Genomic DNA, 22,823 nt, shown 5'->3' with positions numbered 1-22,823 from the left:
ATGTCAACCAATTAATTTCATCAACTTTGTCCAACAGAATGTATGGTTCTGCCTTAAGAGGCAAACATATCTAAATGTAATTCACGCAACCAAATGTACACCAATTTAAGAAAGCTTCTCCTTATTGATTTATGGTGTGACACAGAAACCAGGTTTCATGCAGCCTCACAATGGGTTGCTCCTCCGATCAGTCATGCTTACTGGAAGAAACCACGTCCAACACGGTTGTTTTATCTAAACTCATTCAGCAAAGAATCTCCTGCTGTTCAGTGCATGATTGATACCAAATAAGCTCTTTCTTTTTTGACAGACAGGATGGCCGTGTATCTTTGCTTGGATTGTTTCTGGCTGAGGCTTGGAGCCGGTCGGGTTTACATACAGTTTACACTACATGGTCTGGCTTCTTTTCAGATTTACTTTTAAAGAACCAGCACATGTTGAAAAAGGTTGTAATCCAAGTAAATGTTCTCCCCGGGCACACATGCCTCTCGTCTCACATGGCTTGTAAAGATATTTGTATGAAGGCGATAGTTTTTTTAAGTTCCCAGTTTGGACTGTGGTCTTGAGTCCCTTGGGCTCTGTGGGGTTCATTCATATTGAAGCGCAACAGCATCTGGTCCAGATTTTGTTTCCATATGTGTGAGAACAGCCATGAAGAAGGTAAACAAACATATATCCAAATGTTTTCGTTATTGAAGTCTTGTTTAATTTGTTTTTTTTAATTAAAGTTGGATTAAAAGAATAATTGAAGCCTGATGTAAGTTAAGAAAACCTGACATACCTTTGATCTTATCTGACATGAGACTTTAAATGGCACGGTCACCCACTGTTGTACTGTTTGTTGACTGAGTCTTTCCAGAGCCGCCTTATATATCTTTGCTTTTGCACATTGAGATACGATCAGTCACTTGCTAATGGCTATATTTTGTTATCTTTGTTTGAGCGAATAAATTAAACTCACAAAAAAATGTGGACAACTTCAAATAACGTCAGGTTGTTGACAGCGAGGCCTCATGTGAAATACAATTATCAGTCGACGCTGAAAGCAGCAAATTCAAGCCATGCGCACGTGTACGTATCGTGATTAAAGGCATGTCACCACATCTGACCAAATATATCCAAAAACGACACTTTAATAACAACAGATATTAGAAGCAGAGCTGACAAGTTGCACCTCCAGAGTGACAGCTATGCTCTTAACACCAACATATGACACAGCATGTATCTAATTTCACACCATCTATCGGGTTCACCTAATAACTTTAACAGAGAAAAGCCTCGTCGCAAACATCTGTTGAGTGCAATTCATCCATCTGAACGCTGCTGGAGGTGAATATGGATGAGGGGGGGGAAACTTTTTTCTGTACTTGTTTGTATTCGGTTTTTTTTTGTATTGTCACCTAAAGTGTTCACAACTGTTGTTTATAAGTGATTAGTTAAAAAAAAAAAATCCTTATATTGATCATATTGATATTTGTATGTACATATTTAACAAACATTAATAAATCAAAGTGCATCCATTGGAGGAATAAATGTGCTACTTGTTATGTAAGGACATTTCTCTCATGTCTGTCATTTGGGGATTTACTGCAAACTGTCCAGTGCTGATGTTTCTGTGTGATGGTGTGTTGTCTGCTACACATCTACCTTCTGCCCTCAGTAACGTAACCAACGGCTCAATCAGAGGACTTAATCTGCTTGCCAGATGTTGTTAGCTCATCCACTGGTGTTTGACCCTGAATCAATTTGTTTGATTGCCCATACGTTAATGCAAAGTGACAGGAGAAGGGCGTCACCTGACACATTTGCCATAGATGAACACTTCGTGCAGATGACTGTTCTTTGTGTGAAGTCAATATGGAGAAAGTTTCACACTCTGGTGTTTTCAGCTGGATCATCAAACCATAATAGACGGCAGATTTTTCATGCATGAACATGAAAACAGTCAAACCATAATCAATACATTACTGGAGCATCTTTATTCGAGCTATTAAGGAATCATTTATCAGGTGGGAGGAGTTCTGTAGTGTTTTCATTACAGTCATGCAACAATTGTCTCAAAGAATCCAGTCTCTCAACATTGTCTTAATCATCTTGTACACCATATAGATTGACTTTGTTTGTTTATTGTTTATTTAAAAGTGCTGTCCATATGATTGTAGCCTATGTTAATCTCAGCAGTGAACTTTCCGCTTTGTTTCTTTCCTCTCTTGTAACAAAGATCACAGATACTACAGTCATGTAAATGTACACATGGTATTGTCTCATTGCTGAGGGACACACTGCATTATGTAAAGCCCATCTCTTAATGCCATATAAGGGATTTTAATGTTTGTGTTGTGTCCATGTAATTTCACTGATGTATTGTCCATTGATTTATAGCTTTAAATGAGCTGCTTCCAAACAGTGAACACACTCTGGGTCTTTGTCCACAGAGCTTACCTGCACTAACTGAAGCGGGCTTTTTGAACACTGAGTAGTCAGAAAACAAAAGTAATGTTACATGTATAAATCAGCCCTGTTATAAATATCAATCAGCATCAGGGGCAGGAAATTGAATGATCTTACTCTGATTAGGTCTGAATTTGTTGTATTAACCCTTGGTGATAGTTTGACTCTTTAGCTGCATCACACGGTCAATTTTTTGTCAGTCTTGTTCAATTGTCGTCGATAAAAACCATGGTGTGCTATATGGACCAAGAATAACACATGATTAAGTGAATGAATCAATCCCTCAATGCTTTGCACTGTTCGGCTTTTAGTTTGTGACGTATACAAATGATCCTGAGTCTCGCTTCCCCCAGGAGACCACCAGTATTGAAGATAGGTTGACTAATTCAGCGGCCTGTGTTTCTTTTGGAAGTACAACAAAGAAACTCTCTAATCTGATGGAAATCTTGATGTATAAAAACATGTTCACCTTCACATCACTCTGACAACATGGTGATGTAAAATCATTACTATTATCTCCCAATGCATTTTGGGGATTTTACCGCGAATGCAGTATTTGTGCCTTGACGCTGCCTCGACTTCCTCCTATATTTGTAGTCATGTTGTCAGATAAAAGAAAACACCGAACAGTAGAATTATTACTATGTGTTCTAATGTGGCCTAACCTCAATTTTCAGAATTTTTCATTCACAAACGAAAAAGGTTTAATTTCAATGTTAACATTCACATGTTGAAGTTCCTCTGCTGAGTTTTAACCTTGACTCAGACAGGGTGAGATCCAGAATAACTGAATTGGAGAAGAAGAAAAAAAGAGAGAAGGAAATAATGATGGAGCTCTTCTCTAATCCTCCTACTGATCTGAACATCTCTCCCACCAAGTCATCTTAGATTGGTGATTATGAAATACAGCACAGTCTAATCCTCCTTTCCCCCTCCACAGCTCAGCTCACAGCGGTCCAGTCACATCTCCCAGCCCGCCTGGTTCTCTGTATATTCAGTTTGTAAAAAAAAAAAAAAAAAAAAAAAAAATGGGAGTAAAAATGGGATATGTATTCGGTATTTTTAAGATTTATTGACTAACTGACTTGCTTGTCTCATCATTGTAATTCTAGAAATTACAATTTGAAGTCAATCAGTCTCGTATTATTTGGCTCAAACTTGTGTGAAATGTTCATGGAAAAATAACCGACCAAATAATATTCAGCAACATATAAAAACATTACCTGTGAATAATCGTTGCAAGTTGCTTTAATTCAGTTTTCTGCTCCTGCCTCTTAACTCAGCATGACTGATGGTTCATTGTTTCTGCACTGTTGACTCATTTTGTCAAGTTGATCAGTCATTTCTACATGGACTGATTTTCCATAGTTTAACATTACTCATCACCTCCACTTTCCACTTGTGGCCACAGATAGCAGTATTTGTATAGCTAAAATATCTTTTTATGACAAGCTTGAGTATTTAAGAGTCCATATATAAATCAGGTCAACTGGACCCGATTGTAGGTCTTGGAGGACATAAAATGGAGTGAACTGAAGGGGACACATGGATAAGAGAAGGACCAAAGTACTTCCAAGACATATGACCAGGTTTTAATGTCTTGTCCTACCTGCACAATAAAAACATGCAGACAGCTTTATGTTTCCCAACAATCATAAAGTTTAGTTTATCCAAAGGAATATGGTTAAACTACAATATACTTGAGGATTTATGTCCCTCAGCTTTTAATATTCCAGTTGAAGCCAAAGTTCAGCCACTAAAGTTTTTACTATTTGGTATTTTGCTGTTCAGAATATTTGACTGTAAACAGATGATATACAGGCCCATCATTGGAATTACATTTTTTTGTTGCTTTAGCAGTACATGCTTATACATCTTCTTTTTTTTTTTGGCTCGTTTACTTCTTCTAATCGCTCTCTGCCTCTATCTGCACATATCCTTTACAAGCCCTGTGTATTACGTCTCCATACTCATATGTCGCCACATAGCAGAAATGCAGAGACACTGGAAAGGGAGAAGAATAACATATAACAAGGTGATGAACATGAGTGTGATTTAGATTACTTTCTCTCACCAAGTATAATGTGCTGCGTGCTGTGGATGATTCATTTAATGCAGAGAGAAATGTTTGGACAGACGAGTTATTAAACATTTTGTGGTTCAACTTTTGAGTTTCTCTTAATTCAGTTAAAAATAGGAAGAGGGGACATTTATATTTGGAAGATGTGTTTTGGAGCTTGTTTCATTGAAAAAGATCTGGAGGTGACTGAGTCTCTAAAATGAAGGATATTTTTCAGGTATTTGTTCTTTACTACAGTATTTATTTGTGTTTTATGTTACATTTGAACAACATCTGTAGTTTATCCTGATTAGAGTCTTCAAACTCGCTTGTTAACTGTTTAAAACTGTATCATAAGCTGGTCTATCAACACTGGTAAACATGGTATAACAAATGTTATAATGTGTTCATATGCCACTAAAACAAAGTGCCTAATGACTTCAAAAAAGCTGTCACATTTGCTTTTTTAATCTGATACATTTCATAACATGTGCTTTCTTATATTTCAAGAACATTTTGTCTGTAATTTTGTTTTCACAATAATTTTTTTAACACACATTTTCCCTACATTTGCTACCTTTTCTAGGATATTTGTCATTTGTCCATCCTTCTCAATGCTGCAGGACAAATATCACATTTTGGGCTATTTTAAGTGTAACCCGGTTTGATGGCATTGACTCTTTTAGGCCCCATTTACGTGACAAGATTTCAAGTGGTAATGCATAATTTTTGTATTTTCCCTTTAGAAAAGTGCCGCATTTACACTGTAACATGTCTGTTTAAACAGAAATGGCAAAAACGTTGGAAATGATGTCGTCTTCTTGTTGGGCCACTAGTAGTTGTTTTTGTCATGAAACCACAGATCAGCACAGAGCGCAATATCTTATAAATGATAGCAAGTACACTGACATTCTTATGGCCGGACGACCAAGTCTGATTGTTAACGCAGTTGACTATCAGCTATAAAACTATCAAATCCCAGGAGGATATTTACTGAGAGTCACATCAGTCTGGAGGCAAACATTGCTGTTATTGTCCATAAAGTATTTAACACGTTTTAGGACAGTCTGACCCTGCAGCTGCTGTCATTAAGACCCTCTGTGATTTGTTCTCGGTTTATCACAAACTGAATCTCAGAGGAACAACAGAAATCTGTTTGACACACTGCCTTCAGGGCGAGAAGAACCAAGTATGACCAAACACACACAAACAAATAAAACTTTATATTCAAAATGTCTACTGCAGTTAATCATCTCATTAGTCCTCCACAAATATACTGCATCTTCCCTCTGTTGATTTGAAATCACATCAATTGTCCATAAAGTATTTAACACGTTTTAGGACAGTCTGACCCTGCAGCTGCTGTCATTAAGACCCTCTGTGATTTGTTCTCGGTTTATCACAAACTGAATCTCAGAGGAACAACAGAAATCTGTTTGACACACTGCCTTCAGGGCGAGAAGAACCAAGTATGACCAAACACACACAAACAAATAAAACTTTATATTCAAAATGTCTACTGCAGTTAATCATCTCATTAGTCCTCCACAAATATACTGCATCTTCCCTCTGTTGATTTGAAATCACATCAACAGAGGGATGTATAATGCTGCTATCGTTACAGTAAGCTCCCCCACCTTCTATGTTCAGGGGATATGTCATTTGTATTCCCTCAGGAAAGTCGCTGCATCTCCTTCCATTTCCTCTGTAGGCGTACAGACACGTCACCACGCCGAGGCACAGCTTGGTCTTGTGGTTTTGTGCTGAGGTAGAGACCGAATGCCAATTTTCACCAGAAATCGAAGTACGGTCATGAGGGATGGAGCAGCAGAAGTGTAAATTGATTTCAGTGCAGCAACACAGCTTTTGTTCAGCTTGAGTACCCTTCACATATGGAAACGCTTGAACATGTTTTCACCTCTTTCATGTGTCATCTGCTGCCGGGCTGATGACATTGATGTATGCGTATGTTTAATTGGGTCAGATAGGAGTATAAAGTCGAACAGACACCAGGGCTCTCTGTGTGAAAACAACGAATGTGTGTGTTTTGATACAGTAGCTGCTTCATGCGCAGTTCCAACGTGAAAGAGTCTGCATACTTTCACGTCGTCGGCTGTGAAACCGATTTGTAGATTATTACTTTTTTTTGTACCTCCTTGTTATCGTTGTAAAACAAGACTACACTGCTTCATGTCTTTGACGATCAGCCTTTCACTTGTGGTTCAAGCAACGGTCACAACACACCCGCCGTGTTTTTAGTCCGTACGTTTTTTTAGGGAGGCAACGGCCACCACGTTTTTCTGTAAAGGTGGGGAGGGAGTGGCAAGAGCAGGGAGGGAGTACATCAACGCAAGGTGTAAGTACGTTGCCTGCACGCCACGCCTGGCCATGAGCGGTTACGTGCATCGTATGTTGCACATGTCGTAAGTGAGTTGTACGTGCTTATAACATACGATCTCCATGCGATTGCCATGTTCTCCAATGGAGGCCATACTTACACATGCTGCTGACGTACGGCCTCCTTACTCACTTGTTGTAAGTGCGTGCAAGTGCGATGAACGTGAGTTTTTCCACTAGATGTCCCAGCTGCTGCTGCCTCCAGATACCGCCCATTCCACCGCAGAGATTCTGTGATCTGATGCCTCAAGCAGGGTTGCCTGATATGACTCAATGTTTCCAGCCCAAACAATGTAAAAACCACACTTCAATAAAAAAACAGCCCAAATTTCAGCCTATGTAGAAATCATGTTAAACCATCAAACTATATGTTTAAGAACACACAAATGCACAAAATAAACAATTAAAAGGTAAGAGAATTTGGTTCCGTAATTGGGGGACACTGGCCATATCTGGTAACTCTGGCTGCAAGCTTCAAGCAGCACGGAGTCCGTGTGTTGTGTGCACATTGGCTGTGGAAGGCACGCGCGTCACACGTACCGGGGTGAATCCGTTGCCCAAAAGCAGCCCAAACGCAGCGAAAGTTCCTCATGCACGAAAAATGCTACGGCGTGTCCGCGTGCTCCAAATCCGTATGGAGGCGGTACTCACCACGTACGGATCCCCAAATTTTGCCCACGTTTTTACACGTAGATAGCACACACTTGCAAGTACAGCGGATTGTGACCGTCGCAAAACCAAAGGAATTTCCATTTCCTCTTCTCCCCTTCCTCAGCATCTCTTTCACCACCTGTTCTCTGAAAACAAACATTCTGCTGGGTGATTTTCAAATGCTTGAAGAGTTGATGAATCGTGTTGTCTAAATTCGCGCAGCGTTGTGAAGGGTAAAGTGTTGGATTGAATAGTGTGCTGAGGGAATATGCTGTGGGTAAGTGCTCGTCTCATTTTACAGACTTATTTAAACTCGTTCAGAAGAAGTGCTTGAATGCTTTATATAGTTTTACGATTCCACATGAGTCCTGGGACTGCATGGCATGTGATTTTTTGTGCGTTCCTGTTGGAGGAATTTCTCTGTGGAGTTTGTATGTTCTCCCCTGCTTGCATGGGATTGGTCCAATTATTCTACTTTCTTCCCACAGTCTAACAACATGTTTGAAGTTCATTCATGGTACATGCTGGTTTAATAAACACTGCTTAGCACTGTTTAACATCTCCATGCTATCCTTAGAATAATGTTTACAAAGACCTTTATACAGCCTGTCTGCACTCTGAACGGCTTCTGTTTGAACACATACACATTCCACTTGGTTAACACACACACACGTCATTCAAATGAGCCATCAGAGATAATAGTGTCAAGAAAATGATAATAGCAGTGAAATTACATCCCTATGAGATGCATTGGCCTTGTATTCCTACTGTGACTAAAACTACTCAAGCACAACTTTCTAAATGTATGATAGGATTTCTCCATGGTCCTGCTAAGATGAAAGACATTTGTTGACATAGTGATTGCTTGAAGGCCTGATAGTGACAGTTAAGTTTTTTGTAAGCACAGAGTAATGTTGTGAAAATACCAAGTATGTGAAGTAAGTTTTCCTCAGTCATTGGCAGGCGGCCATGCAAAACCTATTTATCCCCCATCAAAATTCTTATCTTCTGCAACAATTTAAAAGCAAATGTAAAATTTTGGAAGCAGTCTGTTCGGGCGGTGTCATAGAGTCATAATGTTTATAGAGCAGGTGATTTAAGCGGAGTAATTATTGACATCTTCTTTCATCGTCCACTGAGCATTAGCTTGACCTGCGTTAACATTCAGTAGCTTCACAGCAGAAAGAGGTATTACTGATATTGTTGACATTCACCCTTCACTGTTTTAGGTAAGTTTCATTTCAATAGGTTTCTTCTGTTCCTTTTATTTTTTTTTAGAAATCACCAGCTGAATTTTTTTTTTTAACAATTTCCTGATAAAACTGAGGCGAGAAAAAAATATATGTGGGCATTTAATTTCAAATAAGCCTGCAGTCAAGACTGTTATTTACATGCACAGTTGGAATGACAAAAACACCTTCCAACCATTAGTCAACATGTGTAAAAAGAGTGAAGAGACAGGTTTGAATTAAACAAATGGCTTCATGGAATTAGTTGTAATTCCTCATTTACCGCCTCTCTCTCTCTCTGTGTGTGTGTGTGTGCGTGTGTGTGTGTGTGTGTGTGTGTGTGTGTGTGTGTGTGTGTGTGTGTGTGTGTGTGTGTGTGTGTGTGTGTGTGTGTGTGTGTGTGTGTGTGTGTGTGTGATGTAATTGTGAGTTTGCAGTCACCATCACATGCAGAAGTTAATTTCTGCCTTCCTCTGTGGCCTCCAGCAGCTGCTGGATAATCCCCCTGAGCCTGCGTCCTATTAAGCTTTTAAAAGCCGGTATAAACTGTCCATTTTTTTAATAGCCATGTCACATCAAGGGTACAAATCTGCACCACACGTCGTCTCTCATCTGCACGCTGCAGTCGGTTCTCAGCCCAGCTCAATACAAACATGTTAGGAGCTTCTCTCTGAGCTAATCACCGCTTACCAATAAAGTGATTTAAAAGCTGTGGGACATTTACGTGTCTGGTGAACTCACCTGTAAAACTAATTTTTTCTGGAGACAAAGTGATAAAGCCGCAAAGTCATATTCACATTTTATCTGTATGTGTTATGTCAGAGTACTTTAGCGACCTTAACTTTTAATTCTGGAAGTGATCACAGAAATAATGTTGCATTAGAGTGATTGAACTGTCTGATCCACTGTTAATTTTAGAGTGTTATATTGTGTTATCTAAAGCGCAGCCAATACTTGATCATAAAGATGAGGGATTAAATTAAATTCCAGTTTAAGGTTAATTTTTTCATGCAAATAAGAGAATATGTTTTGCAGCAACAAAAAAGTTCTGAGAGACTTTACATATCATGAGTTGAAATAACACTTTCGGAGTATGATCAGTTTGTTTGAGTACAGAGGCTGGCAGTTTGTGACACCAGCTCACATTGTTGTGGCTGTAGATGTTAAATATAGACAGAAATAATGTGTCAGCTGTCAATTATGAATTGATTCTAGTTTATTGTTACTTCTTCAGCAGTGAAGTTACTGTAATAGTAAAAAGTGCTTGTGTGACATTAAATTGTCTTCTTCTCTTTGCTGTCTTAGAGCAATTTTACAGTTGCTGTAGTCAAACTACATACATGAAGAAAGCATGTGACCGGCAAGTGAGCTAACTTTGTCGAGCTAAGCTGTAAAACCTCTATCTTTCTGTGGAGATGGTTGAAACTGAAAAGGAGGAGAAACGACTCAGAAGCTGACATGGAGAATGAGGACAGAGGAATCATATACCAGATGCCAAGACCAAAGATCTGGTGTCAAAGAGCAAGAAAATTTCCTGTAAACTCAGGGTCACGCACAGACATAAGTTTAAACATGCTGTCATGCTCATATCGGGCCAAGGACTTGAGAAGATGAGATATGGCAGCTCACTGTCTGGAGTTCGTGCTTGTGTCAAGATAAGTAGAAAGTGAGGGGAAAGATCCAGATATGCATCCAAGTTCAGCTGCAGGGTGAATGCTATGCTTGTAACTTAAATAAACTATCTGATTGCATGTCTCTGTCCCCTCATAGGGGTATCATCAATTTCTTTCAATCATGTCATCATTCACCAAAGTGATTTACAGTAATATTGCTTCTATCCTATGGAGCTCTCTGAGTTCTCCTCAATCGTGGCTTCATCCAAACCAGCAACATGTGTTAGATCCAATCCTGCCTGGACTCTATAAAGACATTTAACTTGTTTAAACATGTTATGGGCCAATATTTAATGTCCTGTTGATTTCTAAAATGCTGGAAAATGTTGTTGCAAGTCGGCTATGTGTTCATTTATCCACAAAGGAGCTATTTGAGTCTTTTCCGACAGGTTTTAGAGCTCATCATAGCACAGAGACACTCTGATCAAAGTAAGTAAAGATCTTCTCATGGTCTCAGACAAAAGACTCATCTCTGTTCTTTTCCTGTTAGATCACAGTGCTGAGTTTCACACTACTGATCATAACATACTATTACAGAGACTGGGACATAAAGGTACAGCACAAACCAGGTTTAAATCATATTCATCAGACAGATTCTACTTATTATGTTTCCATTACAAACATTATGATTCCACTCATTACGTTAATGATAACCCTTCAGCTCAGACTAAAGGGAAGCATGGAGCTCCACAGGGCTCTGTCTTAGGACTTATACTTTTCACATTATACATGCTTGTTGTTGGGAATATTATAAGAAACACTCCATTGTTATGCAAAATATACACAAATCTCTCTATCTATGAAACCAGTTGATCCTGATCAACATGTCATACCAGAAGCTTTTCTGAAAGACAGAAAGGTCTGGTTGAGCTGGAATTCTCTGATCCTGAACACAGAAAACAGAAGCTATTATATTCAGCATAAAACATCTGAGAGATAAATGATCTAAACAGTAACACTGGATGATATTACTTTGATCCACAGCATCACTGTGAGGAGCCTGAGTGTATTCTTTGACTCATCCCTCAACTCTCCCTACAATAAAAATGTGGCAACTATGTATATTCGACTGTCAACCATATTTAAGTATGTGACCATATTTAGATATGTTTAGGTAGATTTAGTCCATATTTAGGTATGTGACCTCTAAGAAAGGTACTTTCTTAGAGATGAGCATGGTGTTCAGACACTATGAAGATATCTGACCAAAGTAATTTAACCAAAGTAATTTAAATCAGGAATGTAGCTGAGCCATGTTGTGCCTAAAGAGAGAGATATAGGCTTATACCAATGTTATCCTTTTAATGCCATAAAACATTAAGTGCAATGAGCCCCATATGTTCTGAATGAATGTGAGTGGGAGAGTGGTGGCCTACGATGTGATGAGAAGGGCTCTGTGTGTTATAAGTAAAGCACTTTGTGCTGCATTTTTATCATATGAAAAGTGATTTAAAATTACAGTTTGAGTTGTTCATTCATTTCTTGACAGACTGAAATATTCCACAGGCAGGAATGCAACCGAAGTAAAAAGTGAAAATAACAATGACAAGGATAAACCAGACCTGAGTGAGAAGTGAGTTAGTGTTGCAAAGATCAGCACGCATCTGCACGCATATTTTGAAAATACAGGCAGCAAAAACATTCTTCAGAATCTTCATAGACAAAGTTTTTAGTATTGTGGGAAAATTTGGATTTGACAAATACTGGAAGCTGAACTGGAGTCTTTTATAGTGAGCAAATGGTTTGTCTGGGTGGGCCTCATAGAAATGTTGTACTCGATCAGGGTCGAAGATAAGGGAGCGAGGGACCTTGTCGTGTTCTTCAGAATCATATCCCTCCATCCAGTCCACCAGGTACTGCAGTCCTCTGCCCCGTCTCGGGACTGAGCAGGCGAGGTGGTCATCAATGAGCTGGGCACAACAGACTCTGTGAAACAGGTTTTACAGGACAAAAAAGGGCAACAAGAAACACTCTTATAGAGGCAGGCATTCCTGATAGCATTTAGGTTGATAATTTTGTCAATGGTAAAGGTTCTGAAGAATCAGGTAGACAGGATTTGGAGTCAGTCTTCATTACAATAAGTGACAAAATGCACTTTTTCAGCTTGTTGCTATTCGGCCATTTCTGACACTACCAACCACAACGGTAGTTAATGAAGAACTTGTGAGTCCTTTAAAGGTACTCCATCAGTTGTCACTTTAACAGTTTGTAGTCCGCTGGCTTCTTAATTCTGTTTGGGGCCCTGTTTACCTTTTTACATGCTTATTTGACTTGAGGGTCAGGATTTGGTGTAGAGCACATTTCAGAGAACAGTTTCCATCCTTGGCCTGCTCTGTTTGCACTATCTGAACAGATCATCGGTCCAGTTTTGTCAGACTAGTGCAGTAATTCGCTTTTGTGACACAAAATCATTTAATATGTCAAATGTAGCCTTAAAGCAGAAATGAGAATCCACATCCAGGCTTCGGTCTTAACTCTATTAAAGAAACATAAAAACAAACAAAAAACACTCTGGATAAGATCAAGATAAACATGAATAAACCACTCTTAAGTCCTATTTCACGTACTATAAATCTTTTTTCAACAACACTCCACTCTTATTAAAACTCTTCTGTTACAATTTAGTTGTTTATTTTCATGACAGCTCCACTTGGTGCATCTTCTTTCTCCTTTACAGAGTACTCATTAATCATGCTAAGCAGAGGTGTTGACTTGACCTGAAGTGAACTCTCATAAACTAAACAATACTTAAGTGTCACACACAGGATATAACGCATATACAAGGATTACCCAGTAGCTTAGAAGTACATAAACAAAGCTTGACCTCCATTGACAAACACTAAACCAACAGAATTACATCTAATATTTCCATCAATCATTACTGACACTCCTTTATTCAGTGACCAGGCAGGACAATCATACTGCTCATGTCCATGAAGCCTTCATGTCTCTTAAAGCTCGGCAAGTTTATTTATAGAACACCATTCAGATACAAGACAATTCACAGCGCTTTACAAAGAAATAAAAGAAATACATTAAAGCAAGCAACTAAGAATCTTAATCTCAAACAATTAGGAGTGTGAAAAACTTTCAAACCTATCACGCACTCTCATCCTTTCATTTGGGTCCACTTTATTTTGCCATTATGGTATTTGGCGTTTCAAATTACCTAAAAATATGAGAGCCTCTCATCAGAAAACACATCACGCTGTCCCGGGTACCTTTGAAAACAGCAGACTCGCTCTATGCATCCAACATAGAAATGATGAATTTTCCACGCGAGCAGAGGAAGAACGTCACTTCATTACTCAAGAAAGTATTCAACGATTAATTTCAAAGAGCAATTTTCAAGTTAATGTGAGTTGAAGGAATTAAAAACAGCATAAAAAAGAGAATAAAACCAGGTAAGAGCTTTATTCCAATAAAGGTTACAAAATTATAATAAGTATATTATTATTATACTTATTATTGTAATAATAATAAGTATATTGTTCATTCAAAAGCCTGTGCAAATAAAAATGTTTTAAGTCCTGATTTAAAAGAAGTGAGAGTGTGATCAGTCCTCAGATGTTCAGGAAGTTTGTTCCACAGGTGAGGGAGTGTTGGAACGAAAAGCTGCTTCTCCCCATTTGCTTCTGACTCTTAAGCTGCAGTTTTCTATGTAGGTCAGTTTATACTGTAATCTCTTGGTTGATGATTCTTCAGTGTTATGAAATCAAACAGAAAAAGTCCATGCTTTTGATTTCATCTTATTATAGAAAAAAAAACTGTTCAGATCACACGTGGTTTGGTGGCTTAAAACGCCAAACAATACCTTTCAATAGCTTCAGTTTTATGATCAACTTCAGATTCCTCCTCCTGTTTGTGATTGGGGTCTGCAATCACAGGCCTGAGTTGTGTTGCATTGATGTGAGCCACATAATAGTAAAAGTCAATTGTCTGAAATTACTGCTAATGCAGAACTAACCTTGCACTGATCCTTGAGATAAATGAGAGTTGTACTTTCTGTAAGCAGGCCTGATTCAGAATGCTTTGCTATTACCAATTTTATCAGCCAAGAGTCAAATCTTACACTGAATGTTAAAACTCACAGGAGTTGGACTATGATTGTGACTATTGCTGTGGTCTTGTATTTCTTTGTGAAGCCTGACAAATCATCAGATGTGAGATATGTTTCTTATATCAAATGGCCTTCTGTTGAACTCGCACTGTCGAGGGTCGTATGAACGATGTTTGCCATCAGCGTAATGGTGATATAATGCATACTGTATCAGAATCTGATCCTCAGTGAGTTTCGGTGCTGTTTCATGTAAATGGTAAGAGATCCCTTCCTCTGACTATGTAATCTAGATTCAATACAGAAAGTGTCTGTTGTCCAGCTACAACTGTATCCACATCTTTATAGACTGATGAAAAAGAAGTTGTCCCGCTGGAACAAAGGCCTCAGCGTTGAATTTCATGACCCGAGATTCAAGCAGGAGGTTTTGCTCCACTGAGGCCTCACAGGGAACACAGATTTTCTTTTTTCCACCCTCTGGGCCAAAGGATTTATGAAGAGATGGGTAAAGATCAACAGGGACAGTGTCATACCTGAGCAGGATTATTGTGCAGACAGACAGCAAAACCTCATAAAATCTTTAATCTTAATATATTGTCTGCACAAATGTGAATCTCTGTGTAGAGTATCTTCAGGCATGAGCGGAATTATGTATTGCAGTATTAAGCTGCTTTGTTTTGTTCTTTTTCATGAAAAAACAAGATAAATCAAGAGTTCAGTCATCTGTGTGGCTCTGTGCTGTGTGAAAGTATGTTCAGTTCAGTCCCCGGAGCTTTAAATGCTCGCAATGCCAACAGTGAATGACAGCGCTCGATCTTCTTTATCTCAGTATAGTCGGAGGTTTCCTGGTTATTTACATGTTTTTGAAAAGAATAACCATCCTTACCTGATGATATTGCCACAAAATATTCAAAGATCACCAAAAGTCTCCTCAATGCTTCATCTAAATAGTTTTTCAGATGTTTGAATTGTTTAAAACCTTCAAGGTCTGATTATGTTTCTTTCCATAAATAAATGGGTGGAGCCTTGTATTGTTTAACAAATGTCAGTCATACCTCTTTACACAGCTGTTATATTAGAAATATACCACATTTTTTTGTGACATGGACACATAGCTTAACACTTCATCTGCATGTCTACTTTAGAACTTTATTGAGTTGAGGGTCACAGGGTTCTCGTGTCCAGCTGACTGTGGCTGAAGGCAGGATACACCCTGGACAGGTCACTAATCGATCACCGAGAAAACAGACATTCACACTCACTCCCATTTAGGGTTACTAATTAACCCCATATACATATTTCTGACTGGAGGAGGAAATTGGGGCACCCAGGGACTCAGAAAGAGCATGAAGCCTTCAAGAAGAAAGCCCTGGCCCCACACTCAAACCCTTGACCTCTTATCTTTTACTCTATTTATTTACTTGGAATTCAGAAGAATGGCACCCTGAATAACATCCTTCAGTTTTTGACTGGGGGCCTAACCCAATAGCACAAGCACACACGCACTGAAACTCACTTGTATTTTTATTTGCACATCAACAGCATTTTGTGAGACAGACACATTGTTAGCGCTTCATAATAAGGCTGTAATACTCTTAGAGGCTATCTTTCAGCCACTACGATCCAAAGTCACTGACTTTTCCTGATGTGGCTATCACAGGGACTCTGATCTTCCTCGAGGCAAAAGTGCATTTTCATAGTTTTTGTCGAATGTCAACAGGCTGCTGGTTCATTAATCTGTTGATCAAATCTTATCATCCACTCGTGGTGCATTTACTGATTTTTCATCCAGTTTTATTGATGTCTCTTGTGTAACAACACAGGCTGATGGCTTGCACTGATGAGTTATGAACCACAGGGACTTTGAAAAAAAATATAACGCACATTTTTTTCCAGATTTGATTATGTTTTGATCTCTTTTTTATTATTAACCATCTCCCCTTGAAAATCGTAGGAATTAAACCATGTTCACCCCCGCATTGTTGACTTTCCTCTAGTGATATATAGTAGTAATGATATAGTAGTGATATATGGTAGTAGTTATAGTAGAGATGTCAAAAGTTTGCCCACAGCAAGTGCAAGGTTAATTCACACCATCTGGTCTGCTAAATGGGAATCACAATGTTTTAAAAAGGCTTCACAGTATTTAGCAAATTCTGCACGACTCAGTATTTTGACACTTCAATCCTGTAATTCCATCAACATTTTGCTCATTGCTCAATTCACAAGTCCTTTGTAACACACAGTCAACACAAAGAGCTTTTAAAAATGCCAATCAAATGGTGAGAACATTCTGAAGTTTTTCGACCTGAAAATATTCTAACCAGAATCAGCAATTATTCTGACATTCTAAAATTTCTTCTGCACTTAAACAGCCAAAATTAGACTTTGCAAATGTTTCATACATCCTCAGTTGCCTCTTAATAAACATGTACTTAACAGAGTAGTTGGAGGGGGAGGGAGGATTTCAGACTAACACATCGAATCAACCTTTGTGGAGGCAGAAGGCCTTTGATTTGGCCGTCATATGTGAATGTTTACATAACGCGATGTGATAAATGATAAGAAGAAATGTGCATGCAAATAGAAAGAAAAGAAAACATACTGTCCAGGATCATGCCTGTGAGCTCATAGGTTGTGTGATGAGGCCAAAGTGATGGAGCAGGAAATGAGTTTGAGAGAGTCGTGGGACCTCTGACCTCCTCTGGGTGGCTACGCCTCACGGTCACCAGCTGATTGATTAGGAAAAACAAAAGCGTGACTTTGCTTCTAATCCTGAGTGATCACAGTACACAAGCCAGGTTTGTTTTGTGAAGTTTCACAAATAGATCATTGTCAGCTTCAACTGACCATCAATTTCAGAGATCAAAAAGGTACGGGATAGAGCTGTTATTTGAAGGAGTCATTCGATGTTTTTTTTTGGGGGGGGGGTTTGTAAAACACTTCATTTCTCATTGGTAATAAGTCAGGACAGAAATCCATCACCACTCATCTGCTGACATTTACATGGAGGTTTGTTGCGTGATGAACATGAAAAAATCTGCGGAGCCAGGGTCAGGAGGCAGAATATAGAGCAGACTGAAGTGTTTGATCTGTGTGCCGCTGCCACAGTGTCAGAAATGAGGCCTCGGACTGGTGTTCAGGTGTCACATCTGGAGGCTCAAAGTCATCAGTTGTCCAGGCAAGACAGATGAGGAGAGACAAAGCATGGATGACAAACCTTAAAAAGAAGATACACACACACACACACACACACACACACACACACACACACACACACACACACACACACACACACACACTTGTGCATGTGTAAAACGTGGCTAAACTGCAATTTTTTTAAAAGCTGATTTCATTCTAAGCCAGAAGCAGACATGAGCTTTAAATGCAGATTTAATAATCATGGTGGATTACAAAATGCTCAGGTGGTTGGCTTCAGTATTTTTTACACGGTCACTCTGAGTGAAGCGACAAACTGACTTCAAAACAAATCCTGCGCAGTGAAGGTTTCATCATCCAGAACACGGGTTCTCTCCCTGTTCACTCTGGCCTTCTCTTCAAAGATTTTTTTTTTTTTTTTTCATTTTACAAATAAAAGAACTCCACAGAGAGGTGACATATTAGCTTCAGGTATTTGGGATGTGTTGTGCTCTCTCGGTGATGAGACATGGATAAAATCTCAACAGCAACATAAAACTGAAAAGCTTTCTGATCCAGTTCGACAGGCGATGCATCTTTAGAAGAGCAGTGGACCGTTCAAAGGATTATGTGCTGTGTGAGAGCAGTTTGGCTTGCATTTAACTCTCCTCTCTGCTTTGAAGATTAGTGTATAATACTGCTGTAGCTTGGGGAACTGGAAGAGGTGACTTGATTCTGTTGTTTTGGGCTGCAGAGGCTCTGCTGCAGGACTACACCTATTTTAGATTCAATGGAAAATCAATTGAGGGCAGATTATCTGAAGAAAATAATAACATTTGTCGAATCTAGAGTTTGGCAATGAAGTGAGTTGGACCCCATGGAGTACTGACACTGGTGGTGTAAATTGGTGGATAACAAGATGGACAAGAAGCAATTTAGTGGCTCTGGCTAGCTGGGCTGTTGAGGCATACATATCGCTGGTTCAAGGAGAGAAAAAGAAAGGCTTTGTTGAACCTTAAGGATATGGAAGAAGAGTCAATTGGATCCGGATGTTGATTTTGACAGCATAATAAAGTCTGATTGATTTGGAGGAAGGAGCAGGAAAATGCAAAACCTGTCAAAGATTACCAGGACAATCTGCCAATACAGATTATTCTTCCATCCACCCATCTCCTATACTGCTTATCCTGTGAGCCGATCCCAGCTGATGATGGGTGATGGCAGGATACACCATGGACAGCATTTTAGAGCTAGTCATATTATGAAATAATGTTTTATCAAAGGTGCAAGGCAATTCGAGTTTTGCACAGACAGAAAGGATGTCACTTAGATTCATTAGGAATGGTACAATATATAGGGATTCAGTATTTTGGATGATGTAGACAAAAGGCTAACTTAAAATCCCAAAAAGGCCAGGAACAATGTAGAAAACACAGGAATCAAACAACTTATAAAAAAAACCAAAAAACTAAAGTGTGTCACTCAAAATGCCAGATGGCGAGACATGAGTTCTCTTTATAAAAAAGAACAGAGAAAAGGGGAGGTGGATCACGTTGCCAGGAAAGCCGCTGTTGTGCAGATGTGAGCCAGAGCAACAGCAGTGTCCGTGAGAAAGCAGAGGCAGAGTTGTGCAGGTGTACATCGGAATCAGATAATCACTCAAGAGGCTGGAACAACTGGCACAAAGAACAAAGATGAAATGGCAATTAAGAACTGAAGCACAATACATAGATACTGCCATCACCGGGTGAAGACAATTACACACTCACTCACAGGTTAAACACATGAAGACAAGGAACAGCAATCAGCCATGAAGAAGGGAAGTCAAATATCCTGAGGTAAGAGACAGAACAAGACTTCAGACTAAAACAGGAAATGGACAAGATGGGGGGGAACCTGTGACAATATATCCAGCCCCAAAGGCCAGCTCCTGGGTGAGAGTTGTGGAAGTCTCCCATGCAAAACATGCAGAAAAAGTATTAAAACATGCATCAATCCTGTCTCGTTAACTCTTATCCGAAACCCAACCTGAATTTAACCTTAAGTTTTAACCAAACTTTTAGCCTTAACCTCAACATGAACCTTGACCTTAATACTTAACTGCTGACCTAAACCCTTAACCTTAGCCTAAGCCTAACTCTTAAATATATACGGTTAGATAAACCAGTAATTATCAAAGGGGAAGTAAGGCGGCAGAAATTGTCCAGCTCTGAGTCTGGTTTTGATGGTTTATTCCTGTTAAATGGGAGTTTTTCTATTCCCCATCTCCTCTGCTTGCTCATGAGCATTGTTTTCTGTATAATGTGCCTTGACAGGGTTGTGTTGGGTTTGTATCCTAATGGATGGATGGATGGACAGATGGGACAGATTAATGGATGATCTTTCATTTCTCTGTTCCAGGTGATGGGAACCCCAAAGAGAGCAGTCCTTTCATCAACAGCAGTGCAGCAGCTGATGTGGAAAAGAGCCAGCAGTATGATGGCAAGAACATGGCTCTGTTTGAGGTGTGGACTCATCGTCTATGTAATTAAACCCAGAGCTATCTGGTGGCGTGTTTGCTGTAACGAGTTGTATTATGCCCGTGCGCTTCTGTGTGTGTTTGCTGCAGGAGGAGATGGATACTAGTCCGATGGTCTCCTCTCTGCTCAGCACGCTGGCCAACTACTCCAACCTGCCAACTGGAAGCAAAGAGCACGAAGAGGCCGAGAACATTGAGGAAGGGGGACGTCCGTCCAAAAAACCCATCAAGGTAGAATCAAATGTTTATCATCAAAGTCGCCAGAAATGTTAACCTGATATTGCCAGACTGTTCATTTAATCACATGATGAGGTTTGTTGAAATTGAAAACCTAATTAATATATGAAATATTGACGGTTTAGTCACTTTTGACAGAAGGGGTGGCAGTACCTTTTCTTTTATCAGGTTACATCAAAATATAAAACCAAATTCAGTTTTATTATTTCTTTTGTACAAATTAATCACTCGATCACTGTAAGCCATGTTTTATGGTATTGAACTACGCTTATCATTGAACAACTCCCAGAAACTCCCAGAATAACACACTTTAGATCAATTTAATTGTATTTGTCAGTTTCTTAACCCAGTAGAGAATCGCAGCACAGTCTTGACATATTTTCCTCTGTCTGTTTATTCTTTGTTTTTTGCTCTGCCAGATCTATCACAATCCAAACTCAAAAGCAGATTTTTAAGTTTTTCATGTGAACAAAACTGGCCACTGAGCTATGATGCCTCACATCCTGAGCTCATTGCAGACCACTGCTGTTAGTGGTCCAAAAATCTTGAAGAAGTTTGCCTCACTTGTTACTGGTGCATGATACTCGGGAATCCTGACCAGATATCTCATTAAAAAAAAAGCCTCTTTTCCTTCCAAGCTAACTATAGCATCTGCAACTTGTCAAAACTATTATAAAACACCATTTTTTTTATGTTTTCAACCACATTAACATCCAAAAACATTTCCAAATTGTACCCTTTTTGGAGGAAAGTGACCCTATTTCTTCTTGCCTAGAGATGGTATGTAGGCTTTTAAAGATATGCACCTTATAATTCATATTATACTTTCAGATATTTGGATTCAATGGTATGTGGACAACATTTTTTAAAGAAAGATGAAAAATCTAGTACTTAATGAAGATCAATGTTGAAATGTGTGCTAGTTTTACATTGTTCCAGCTGAACTTTGTATATGTAAATGACATATGTGGATGTTGATTTAAATAAATAAAACTATTCTGAAATATACTTAAACTACTCACGAGTGTTGGAATTCCCAAGTACTTCAATGGTTAAGGCTGCGGGTCATAACACAGAGTTGAGGGAACATTATTGTGCAAAGTCGCCACATGCGTGCATATGCACACACATTTGCACACCTGCATTATATCCATTCTGCAGAAAAAGCCTGACAAACATTTGCATATTAGGATATTACTTGTACTGGTTCCACATTTGGTCTCCTCGTGAATCACAATGAAGACTTGGGCATCTTCTTTGACATATGGCTTTGTTTTTCTGTGTGTTTGTGAGATTTTGTGTCATTTTGAATGCAGCTTTCTTTTGTTTGCTGCCAAAGACTGTCACCATAAAAGTTGATCGTGTACCACTGTGTTGTTTACAAAATACAACATGACAGGAATCGCTGCCTGTGTTACTGTCAGCAACAAAAACAACAACAACAACAACAACAACAACAACTCAGCTCATGGGTTTCTGGTCTCTGTCATTGGTATGTTGTATGTAAATGTGGATGACAAAATACATGAGGTTTGGTTTTTGTCTCCTTGCAATAATTATATAATAATAATAATAATAATAATAATAATAATAATAATAATAATAATAATAATAATAATAATAATAATAATAATAAACATAAACTGGGAAAAATAGAATATGAAACTGTTGTTGTTTTTCTGAAATGCAGAATGGGCTCTTTGTTTTGTTTCTCTGTTTTTCATAGTGAAAATCAGACTTTAATTTCCATAACAGCTGTTGAAAAGACTGACAAAATTGAAGTCGACAGATCAACAGAAGATTCAGTGACCGACCATAATCACAACTCCAAAACACTTTGTGTAGAGAAATACCAAGTGATGTATGAACGCCGAGACACAAGAAATGTTAAATTAGTCACAATTGGTGCTTTGTCTTGTGTTTTCCAGGCGCCTCAGCTGGGAACTCTGATGGGAGTGTACTTGCCGTGTATCCAGAATATTTTTGGCGTGATCCTTTTCTTACGGATGACGTGGATGGTCGGAATTGGAGGCGTCTTTGGATCCTTCATCATCGTCTTCATGTGTTGCTCAACAGTTAGTCAACTGCAGTTATTAATGCTGTGCACCAACATGATGAGTCACATCTATCTATCTATCTATCTATCTATCTATCTATCTATCTATCTATCTATCTATCTATCTATCTATCTATCTATCTATCTATCTATCTATCTATCTATCTATCTATCTATCTATCTATCTATCTATCTATCTATCTATCTATCTATCTATCTATCTATCTATCAATCAACTCCTTGCTGTCAAGAGATGAATGCGATGGCGGGAGCAGATCACATCCCCGAAGTGATTTCAAACCACTACTGCTTTTCTCTGTCAGCCATGTTTAATCGGATTGCTTTTCACGGACCTGC

The 22,823-nt window shown here is 38.9% G+C and overlaps 1 protein-coding gene across 1 annotated transcript in view; it reads left to right on the top strand.

Moving 5' to 3' along the window:
• The window catches only part of slc12a5b (solute carrier family 12 member 5b), a gene marked incomplete at both ends in the record, with an annotated part of 36,825 nt that overhangs the window by 5,280 nt on the left and 8,722 nt on the right, over positions 1–22,823 (top strand). Inside the window, 3 exons of the mRNA XM_080496064.1 lie at positions 20,056–20,159; positions 20,264–20,404; positions 22,339–22,485. Of these exons, the coding sequence (XP_080352190.1) occupies positions 20,056–20,159; positions 20,264–20,404; positions 22,339–22,485 (392 nt within the window). The remainder of the gene's footprint in view (positions 1–20,055; positions 20,160–20,263; positions 20,405–22,338; positions 22,486–22,823) is intronic.

Source organism: Blennius ocellaris (assembly GCF_963422515.1).
Source record: "Blennius ocellaris genome assembly, chromosome: 5".
In the NCBI taxonomy this organism is placed as follows: Eukaryota; Metazoa; Chordata; class Actinopteri; order Blenniiformes; family Blenniidae; genus Blennius; species Blennius ocellaris.
This window is presented reverse-complemented; position numbering and strand designations above follow the sequence as displayed.